The 10441-nt window shown below is 59.3% G+C and overlaps 1 protein-coding gene across 1 annotated transcript in view; it reads left to right on the forward strand.

The window, feature by feature from the left end:
* The window catches only part of Itpk1 (inositol-tetrakisphosphate 1-kinase), a 130618-nt gene extending 125232 nt beyond the window's left edge, over window positions 1-5386 (forward strand). Inside the window, 3 exon segments of the mRNA XM_042692760.1 lie at window positions 1441-1603; window positions 4922-5010; window positions 5012-5386. Of these exon segments, the coding sequence (XP_042548694.1) occupies window positions 1441-1603; window positions 4922-5010; window positions 5012-5290 (531 nt within the window). The 3' untranslated portion in view covers window positions 5291-5386.
* The last annotated feature ends 5055 nt before the right edge of the window (window positions 5387-10441 follow it).

Consider the following 10441-nt stretch of genomic DNA (forward strand, 5'->3'; position numbering starts at 1 on the left):
TTATAGGTGTGAGCAACCAGTGCCCAGCTATAAATTTAACCATTTTAAAGCCAACAGTGCACATTGGCATCCACATCGCATAGCTGCCCCTGTCTAGCTCCAAACCTTTTCTCTCCTTGTTCCTGTGAGCACTCTGCCCGTTCCTTCTACTCCCAGCACCCAGCAGCCCTGATCTGTGTGTTGGCCTGCTTCTGACATTTGTATAAATGGAACACAGCTTCTCTCCCTTCCCAGGGTTCTTCATAGTCTGTCCTTCCTGTGGTCAGACACTATTTCCTGACCACAGGTCCCCGAGCTGTCCATTCACTCGTTGATGGACACTGGTTGCTGGCACCTTGGACCATTGGGAATAGTGCTGCAGTGAGCACTGGGGTCAGCGTCTCTGTGAGTCCCGATATCGGGCCCCGGACGGAAGCCTGCCAGGACCAGGACTTGCTGGGGCATGTGGGAGTTTTCACTGTAACCTTGTAGTCCAGCTGCATTTCCTCTTTGATCCTCAGAGAACCACTGCAAGATCTCCAGTAATGATCAGGCACTTCATATGTGCCTTGTTGTTTTCCCCAGGATTTAGGGGTACCCCTCAGGTCTCACTGTCCCTACCATGTCACAGACCTCCTTATTCCTAAGTCCCAGAACTGGGGAGATGCTACCAGCATTTGAATCCCGATCCCCTGACTCCTCCTCCTCCACACCTGTCCCTAGTCAGGCTAGAGCAGAAAGCAAGTGGGCTGGGTGTCTTTGGGGGCAGGGTAGAAAGTAGGGGGCCTTTCGCTGCGGGCTGGACATGGACCCCAGAGTCGAGTGGGCACAGCAGCGAGCAGCCCCTTTGGCAAAGGCCAGCTGGCGAGATGGGAGCTTCCCTTAGTTCACGCTGGTTAGGAAGACAGACGTGCCTGCCTCCCAGTTCTGTGAGGACTGACAGCCGCTCCTCAAAACCCTAAACTTCACGCCCTCAGTCCACCAGTAAAGGTAGGCGGGGGTAGTGGTGGTCAGGACGTCTATCCATACCCGTGCCTGGCTCTGCACCCCGCCGTTCCCAGCCATCTCCCGCAGACTCTCAACCTGTGTGCTCTGCTCTGCTGGGCCCTGCCCAGGGCCTAATCCTCCCACCTTCAAAGCCCAGCTCACTGTCTAGGTAGTCTCTAGAGGTTGGAAAATCTGGCTCCAAATCCCTGTGCTTCAGGCTGTGTGACCCTGGATCCACTCTAGGCCCTCTCTGAGCCCATTTCCCTGTATGTAAAGTGCAGACGCCAACACTGCCCCCAGGTAGTGCTGCCACCACCCACCAGCGCATGCCCGGTCCTGGCGGGACATGGACAGCGGTGGTCCTGGGTCTGCCCTGCCTCCTGGCTTCGAGGATGGCAGCTCATATCCGGGTGTGTCTGCGCGGCAGGGCATGGCCCCTCCTCCCCCCAGCCTGACCTCTGTGTGTGTTGGCAGCTGGACAAGATCGAAGGCGTATTCGAGCGGCCAAGCGACGAGGTGATCCGAGCGCTGTCCAGCGCCCTGCGGCAGGCGCTGGGCGTGTCGCTCTTCGGGATAGACATCATCATCAACAACCAGACGGGGCAGCACGCCATCATCGACATCAACGCCTTCCCAGGTGAGAGCGGCCCGGCGCCCCTGCACTCGGCCTCAGGTGCCCCCCCCCCCCGTGCGGTCAGGCTGCTGTTCCCTCTGGGCAGCCCCAGCCCAGCCTGTAGCATGGGGGCGAAGCCAGTGTGTGAGCCCTGCCACACAGGTAGGGCTTGCCAGTCCTGGGCAGGGTGGAGGAACCCTGGGCATCGAGCCCCTAGGGAGCTCCAGGCCCACACAGCCTGAGCACTGGTTCTTGCACCAGCATTAACTGATTGGCCAAATTATTCCATCTCTTGGATCCTCCAGACCTAAGGAGCTGGAAGGACTTCGAAGGGGACACAAGCCCCCACCGTTGGCATGCTGGGAAACGAAGGCTCCTGAAGTGGAGGAATTGCCCAGATCACAGAGCACATGAATGACCAGGACAGGCACCCCGGGCTGGCGCTGCTGCCACTGCCCTGAGCTCTGGGGCGCTTGGCCGTTATCCCCAGCCGAGCCCCAGCCTGGGACCATTGGCTGGCAGGGACAATGGGGGTCGCATATGTGGCGTGGCTGGGGTTCACCAGGTGCGTGTAGAGCGCCTTGGCCCTGCGGCCTGTGCATCCTTACTGAGATTAGAGGCGAATGAGCTTTGGTTGCACATGGCAGAAACAGGCCCTTGTACTTGCTCATTGCCACCAACCTGCTGCGCTCCATCGATCCTCCTGACTCAGCCTCCCAGGCAGCGGGGATCTCCTTGGCTTGACGCTTGCCTTTCCTTAGTGCTGGCTGAGGAGGAGAGCAAACCCAAAGCACTGTGTGAACCTTCCAAAAGCCATTCCTCCCTCCGCCAGGCCGCCCTTGCCAGGGGGCAGAGAGCCACTGCTGCCAGCATCACAGTCTGAGGTGGAAAAACCCAGGCTCGGAGGAGCCCACCCGCGCCTTTAGCCGTTCAGCTGGCATTTTCCAGGCAGGGCTGCTGGTTCCACTCTCCTGACACTCCTCCGGGAGGCAGCACCGCCACAGCCCAGCCCAACGAGGAGGGAGGAGGCGCCACCCAAGAGGGCGCAGCGGGACCTCCAGGGGCTGGAGAGGGGCCTTCTGTGATCGGGCAAGGACCGTCAGACTCCCGGGAGGGTGCTTTGCTTCCCCGGTCGCCTGGGTGTTTTGGGGGTGGTTTTGGTGGCGGTATAGAATGGGGGAATGAAGGCCTTGTGGGTGCTCAGATCACAGATGAAGCAGGAGCCACACCAGAGGAGAGTCTGCAGCTGCAGGGGTGAGGCTGAGCCCCGCAGAGGCCCCAAGCTCAGTGCTAAGAGACGGCCCCACAGCCCCAGGCAGCTGGCAACTGGTACCTGGGAGATAGCTTTGTGAGCAGGCCTAGGGGGACAGTGCCTCAGGCCCACTACTCCCCTCCTTCCCGCCCCAAGGGCTGCCTCAGCCTCTTGGGGGTAGAGGCCCAGTTCTGGGGCCTGGAAAGGAGGAACAGCAGTAGCAGCATGCTTGATTCCCACCATGCACCAGGCCTGCCCTGAGAGCTGGGGTAGCCTCGTCTCGTCCTCACAGCTGCAGGCCGGCACTAGACTGCCACCCGCTCTGCTCACCCGTGGTGTGGGGCCGGGGCTGGCAGACCTGTCTTCAGTTTAGGAGAACCCCAGTCGCAGGGCCAGGACTGAAGCCTCGCAGCCCCCAGCCTCGTCTCTGACCTTGAGGTCAAATCCTGGCCCTGCATTTTCCGTCTGTGATGGTTCAGGGCCCCTCACTTCAGCCCTGTGCGCACTTCCTGCGGACACGGCAGGATGGCTTATATGGTGCACAGCGGGTTTCCAGCCCTGGGTGGCTGCTCCGCCCCACTCTGGAAGCACATGGCCGCCCTGGTGTGCGCGGCCTCACCTGCCATGAAGTAGTTGCAGGGAAACGGCCTGCCTGGTTTCCTGGTGGCCTGGCCCAGCACAGCCCGGCCCCCAGGACCCTTCCCCTGCCAGCATCTGCCCCACACCGCCAGCCACAGCGGTGGTCACAGCCCTGTGGGGGCCTGTGCCCAGAGCCTCCCCACGCCTGCGCACCTCTCTCTCACCTGCTTGCTCTGGGTACTGTTCTCAACCCCACAAAGTTGCGCAGTGGGGAAAGAGGGGCACCCTGGATTCTGGGTCTTTGTTCGGTGTCAGCAAGATCCTCACCCTCAGTGTGGAACCTGCTGACATTTGCGTCTATGTGTGGTGTTCCTATTCCAGAGACCCAGGCCTGGCCGGGTCGGTCTGCTCCTGGGTGCTGACGCTCAGATCACGGGGCCCAGAGGGCTGCCTGTGGTGCTGCTGGGTGGGAACAAACTCAGTTTGGGTCGTGGCTACGGGGGGGGGGGGGGGGGGGGGGGATCGGACACCACCCAGGTATGGGACTCTCTGTGATGGCCTTGGAGGCAGAGTGCTCTCAACATACAAGCAAGGGAGCGGAGGCTGGGAACAGACACAGTGGCCACCAGTCAGGCCTGAAGCTAGACTCGGCTGGGTCCCCGGTCCCGGGTCCCAGGGCGCCCATCTGTTCATCATCCCAAGCAGGAGGACCAGGCCTTGGCTCTGCTGCATCTTGCCACATTGGCGCATGTTAACCAGCCTTGTTACTGTACCTGAATTCCTGGGGTGGGGCTGGGGACCAGCAGGAGGGGTTGGGCCAACACGGAGGATGAAAGAGGACGAAATCGGTTGCAATCACGAGAAAAGAACAGTGAAACCTGTTCAGGTTGTTTGGGGAGGGGGAAGAGGAGAAAGGAGAGTGAGGAGAGGCTGAGACTGATTGGAATACATTGTAAATATCCAGAAATGTAGCAGTGCCATCTCCTATACAGCTAACGTAAGCCAAGAATAAGAATAATAATAAGAGATACTAGAGAACAAAAACATTGCTTTCTGATATCCCAAGAGAACAATTTTGAACTGCTTACAAAAGAAATTTTCCCTGTCTAAGGCTGTCTTCCCCTGCTGAGAAAATACAAGGAAGGAAATGAACTATGCTTATGCTACAAGCCCTACCTTCCCTATTCTTCACTGCCACCAGGCATTTACCAGCAGCCTTTTACAGTGGTGTTTTGTTTAAAACTTGGAATTCTGAGATGTAAATTTTTCGTTTGGTGGCCACTAAGTTTTAACTTTGGAAATGGAACTCCAAGATCCACGATTTTGGGGGAAGGGATCAAATTAATGTTCGACAGAAAAAACAACTCTAAATCGGTGAGTAATAAATTGAAAGCCGCGGAATCTTTGTTTCAAAGTCAGCCAGTGCCGCCCGCAGTTTCTGAGCTCATTACTTCCTCTTCCTCTCTCGTCTTCCCGGCTAACACCCCATGTCTCTGTCTCCCCCACCGCAGGCTACGAGGGTGTGAGTGAGTTCTTCACGGACCTCCTGAACCACATCGCCAGCGTCCTGCAGGCCCAGAGCACCGCCGCCACTGCCGCCACCCGCCACGGGGGATGTGGCCCCGCTGAGGCACAGCCGGCTCCTGGCGGAGCAGGCAGGCAGCCTGGCGGGCGAGCGGACGTGCAGCGCCAGCCCCGGCTGCTGCAGCAGCATGATGGGCCAGGACGCGCCCTGGAAGGGAGAGGCCGAGGCCGGCGGAGTGGGCGCAGGCGGCTCTGCGAAGCTGCCGCACCAGAGACTCAGCTGCACCACGGGGGTGTCGCCCAGCTTCCAGCAGCACTGCGTGGCCTCGCTGGCCACCAAGGCCTCCTCGCAGTAGCCACGGAGCCGGGACCCAGAGGGGCAGCACGGAGCACGGAGCGCGCCCGCTGGGCCAGCGGCTCCCATCGAGGACGCTACTAAGAATTCCCGAAGATCTGATGCTTCTTTGTTTTAATTGTTAACCTGATTCTCTGATGTTGGGGTCTGGATGGGGGGTGGGGATGGAGAAGAGCGCTCCTGCTGTGCAGAACCCCCACTGAGTTTACACACGCTCGCGTTTTCAACACTAGGTCTGCATGGGGGGGAGGGGGGGTTGCGCGTGTGCGAGTGGTTGCCCTGCAAGTGTGAGTGCACGTCTGTGTCCGTCTCCGTGGCTGCCGTGGGGATCCGGGAGGGAGGCCTTCTGCGGCTCCTCCCCGCAGGGCAGGCTGTGTGGCTGAGCAAGCAGTGAACGGTTCCTCCCCCTCCAGCCCACACCTGGACCCGGCCCTTCTTTTCCCTCCTGCAGTCTCCACGGCTGGCTGGCTGGCTGCCCGCTGAGGCTGCAGCCTCAGCCGACAGCTGACTTCTTCCTCCCCAGAGGCGGGGAGGAGGCTGAGGGCCCCTTCGCGCGGGGAACAAGGCGCTGTGGGACTTGGGTTGTGCTGTGGGACTTGGGTTGTGCTCGCAACCTGAGAGACAAGAGGAGGGAAGCTTCCCAGGGGTGGAGGCCGTGGTCCTGGCCGCTGTCACCTGCTAGAGCGCACAGGCCCCTCCCAGCGGCAGGGCTGCTCCCTGGGACCCAGGAGGGAGGAGGCCTGACAGCCCGGGCTCAGCCGCCCATGCCAGCCTCTGCCCAGGTTTCTGCCAAGGCTTTGAACAAATCCTCCCAGGAGTCGGGGCCTCTATCTCATCATCGTCTGTCATGAGTGGTCAGACCAGAGATCCGAAGGGCTGGCCAAGTGCTCCAGCCCAGAGAGCCTGCTTCTCCAAGGCCACCTCCTGGATGAGGACCTCCTGTGCTGGACACCAGGGTCATCTGGGCCCCTCCTGGCCAGCGACTCGCTCCTGCTCACCCCTACCTGGTCCAGCAGGTCCAAGGCCATCCGTCTGTACTCATCACAAGCCCAGGCAGCAAGCGCTAAGCCAGGCCGCCCAGGAGCGGCAGCCCCGCCTCACGTTCACCGCGTCTCTACCACAGCAGGAGAGCTTGGCCAGCCCCGAGCTCCACAGGAAGGGAGGACAGAGAACCTCCTCTACCCCACAGCATGTGGAGCCAGCACTCCCCTGTGAGTCTACCTTGTCTGCTCACTTTAAAAAGAGAAAACGGCCCCTGAGCTGTCCCGCAGATACAAGGGCAAGGACAGGCTGGTGGGCGAGAGCAGAGGCTGCCGGGACTAAGCGAGTTCACAGGAGGCCAGTGCTGATCCTGATCTGTGTCTGTGTCACCTTTCCCAGGTCCAGCCCTGAGCCCCGGAGGCAGGGAAGCGGCTGGGCCTCTTGCACTGCTTCGTCTCCAAAATAAACTACTGAAATCAAACTGAATTTCACGTGTTTACAAAAAAATCACTCCCTCTCTTCTGTTGACAGTCTTGAGAAAGATGTTCAGTGAAACCAGTCTACCTTTTAATAATAATAAAAAAAATCCTAGGGGCTGGGAAGGTGGCTCAGTGGTAGAGCGCTTGCCTTGCATGCATGAGGCCCTGGGCTCTATTCCTCAGTACCACATAAGCAGAAAAAGCTGGAAGTGGTGCTGTGGCTCAAGTGGTAGAGCACTAGCCTTGAGCTGAAGAGCTGAGGGGCAGTGCCCAGGCCCAGAGTTCAGGCACCATGACTGGCAAATAAAAAATAAAAAATCCTCGCTGCTCAGTGGGCTGAGATCCAAAGGATCCCAATTCAGGACTAGCCTGGGCAGGAACTAGCAAAAATCTGGGCTGGAGGCATGACTCAAGTGGTAGAACACCAGCTGAGGACCTGAGATCAAGTCCCAGATAAATTACAATCCCAGTCTGCCCAAAAGCAGTCGGGGGTTTTGGTGTGATCCAGGTGCTTATTCCTTAGTGGCTTATTACTTACTGTCAGGTCATGTGTGGTGGTACCCAGGCCTTACCAATGTGGCATTTAACTCAGGCCTGCACGGTGATGATGGGTGACAGTCGCATTTTCTAGGGTGGAAATCGGGATGGATTTGTGTCTTGCCAAGGCCTGGTGGCTGTGAGGTCCTGTCCAGAAAGCAGGAACGAAGTATCGGCTGCCCATTGGGGGAGATTTAAGTAACCAGGATGAGAGAAGCCTGTCTTCTGAATGTCCACCTGTCCCCAGACATCAGCCATGGTTGGCATCCCCAGGGCCTCAGTGGGCACTGTGCCTGGTTGAGGTCTGCTCAGGTGTGGCCGTGCTGCCTCTGGTTGGAGCCACCTCCATGGCCCCACTGGGTCACTTGCTTCTGCTCCATGGCCTGGCCCTGCATGTTCAGTGGGTGTGACTCACGGCTGAGGCGGTCCAGGGGCTCACGTTCTCCTACGCCTTGGGCCTAGTCTGAGGATCCCTTGCAGCCCTGCCTGGGGACAGAAGTGGGTTCCCTTCTGCTCCGGGATACTTGAGTATCAGCTCTCTGCGGCTGTCCTCACCCAGAGAACCAAGGAAGGGGTCCACCCCGCGCCAGTCTCTTTTCTGCTGGTGTCATGGAAGGGTCTGGGTTTGCTGTAGCAAACTGACAGCTGCTCTGATGTCACCAGTGTCACTTCTGGAAGTCGGATGCTGCCAAAGCCTCTGGTGGTTACAGGGGTCACCCTGCACATGGGCCTGCTGGCCTGCCTTTAATCCTGCCAGTGAGGGAGAAAATGACCTTGAGCAAGCCTTGCGTGCCCCAGAGACCTGCCGAGTGGGCTTCAGAGCAAACCCAAACACCCTGGCCCGAAGCTGGATTCCTGCCAGCTGAGGAAAGTTCCCATTGTCTGCTAGCACGCTGTGTCCTTTGTCCAGCCTGGAACACTGGTCCTCGGCTCTTCGATCATGACACAGGCTGTCTGGCCACAGCCATCGAGGCCCTCGCTGATGTCCCTGGGGCTTGCGTCTGCCCTCCCCCTGTTCCCTAGAAACAGAGCATGGCTCTGTGGATCGCCATAGCCCCTCCTCTTCCCTGAACCTTGGCTTGCTCTCCCTGAGGCTCCGGCTGGGCCCTGTGCTGGGTTGTGCCCAGCGAGGGTCTGCAGCACAGGCTAGCATGGAGGCAGACGGGTGCAGCGGCCTCATCCAGAGTACCTGAGGCCAGGGAGCCCGGCGTCCTCGATGGCTCTGCTTCCTGCACCTGCTGCCAGCTGTGCTCATCTGCCCCGCCCCCCCCCCCAATAGAAGATGGAGCAGGGCTGCTCTGTAGCTATGGGGTCGGGGAGTGGATGTCCCATACGCTGCAAAGGACAGCTAGTTTCCATGGGGGCCCGGCCTCGGCTGCTCCGGCCCTCTGCTGATTGTGGCCAGCAGCTGTGGCTTGGAGAGCCTGGCCAGGGTGTGCGGAGCTCACCGCCCGCAGGCTGGCCGGAGAACCTGCTTAAGGAGCACTTTCACCGGACCGCCCACTAGTTCAACTCCACCCTGTCCTGTTCAGCATCTCTCCCAGAATTCCACGCTGAGTATTTCCTTTATCTACTTCCATGCGTGTATAAGTGACCCCACAGGCAGTCTAAAGCCATGGCCCTGTCGTCAGCTTTGGAGGGGTCACATGTTTGCTCCATGTACTTAGGACAACTCAGGCGGCTGTCTCTGCGGTGGTTGTTTGGGGGATGAGGGGTACCTGTGTTCGTTTACCAACTTGTCTTGGAGGAGGACGTTCTGCAGCCTAGTGCAGCCTCACTGGTTGTTCTGGGGCTGTTGGGGGGGGGGGGGGGGGAACTAAACCTGCCTGTGTGAAAGGTGAAGAAATAAACACCTTACAGCCGAGCCTGGAGGCTCACACCTGTAATCCTAGCTAACTCAGGAGGCTGAGATCTGAGGATCCCCATGTGAAGCCGGCTGGGGTAGAAAAGTCCATGAGACTCTTACCTCCAAATAACCAGCCAACAGCCAGAAGTGTATGTATGGCGGAGGTGACGGGACCAGCCTTGAGCAAAAAAGCCACTTAAGTTCAAGTTCCAGTGCAGGTACGAAAGTAAACACTTACACTCTGTACAACACCTTTATCGTAACAATAAATGAAAATAGACTTCCAGCAGTGGGCAGCCGTTGGGAGGGACTGCAGCAGGAGGCAGCCAGCCTCATCTGCAAGGCCCAGGCTGCAATCCCTAAACTGGTCTCCTACCAGAGCACTGGTTTTCTAGGGCCCTGCCTCCTTCACCTGCTAGGGAGAGGTAGCAAGTATTATTCCCATTCCCTAGATGAGGAAACTGAGGCTCTGAGAGCCTCAAGAAGGCCTGCTAGGCCCTTCAACCGAGAATGGCTGGGCAGGCCTCCAGCCTACCTGCTCACATGCACCAGGCAGGACCTGGACTCTCGGGAACTTGATTCTCAAATCCCATCGGGCCCTGTCCGGCTCTGTCTGCATCCCCAGGGGGTGGCAGGCCTCTGCTCCTGCCCACGATGCTCATGCGGACCCGGTCCGGAAGTACCAGGCAGGCAGCCGCTAAGGCTGAGTCCTAGCCACGCATCATTCTCACCACTGCTGGGGGTGGGGGGTGGGGGGGTCATCCTCTTCATCTTGATTTTAGCTGAGAGGCACTGGCCAGGAATATCAGCCCCAGGCTGTCCTCTGAACCCCCTGAGCCCCCTGGACCCCCTGGTCCAGGCTGCAGCCAGCCCAGGGAGCCTGTGAGGTGCAGGCTCTGAGTGCCTGGCTGAGAACACGGCTCCTGCGGCTGCTTTGGCCGGTGAGGACCCAGGCTCTCCCACGGAGGGGAGGGAAAACACACGCAGGGGCTCGTGTCAGGAAAGCCAGGGCAGGCCTGGGCCCCGGGCCCCGGCTGGCACTGTCCTGCCCAGTCTCGCGGAGGGCCAGGCAGGGTCAGTGTCTGCTGAAGCTGTGCCAGCCCAGCTCCCACATGGCTGGAACGAAGAGAAGGTGCAGCAGAGGCCTGTTCCCACGCTGCCACCCACCAGGACAGGCTGGTCCCCCATCCTACAGAGGAGGAAATGGGGGCTCAAGGTCAAAGCCACCTGTGGTTAGGTGGCTGAAAGGCGTTCCTCGGAAAGCCAGCGCCTCCACCCGCCCAGAGTGAAGGGGAGAAAAACTCCAAGA

The sequence above is a fragment of the Dipodomys spectabilis genome, unplaced genomic scaffold, assembly GCF_019054845.1.
Source record: "Dipodomys spectabilis isolate Male_0828 unplaced genomic scaffold, ASM1905484v1 ptg000157l, whole genome shotgun sequence".
NCBI lineage: Eukaryota > Metazoa > Chordata > Mammalia > Rodentia > Heteromyidae > Dipodomys > Dipodomys spectabilis.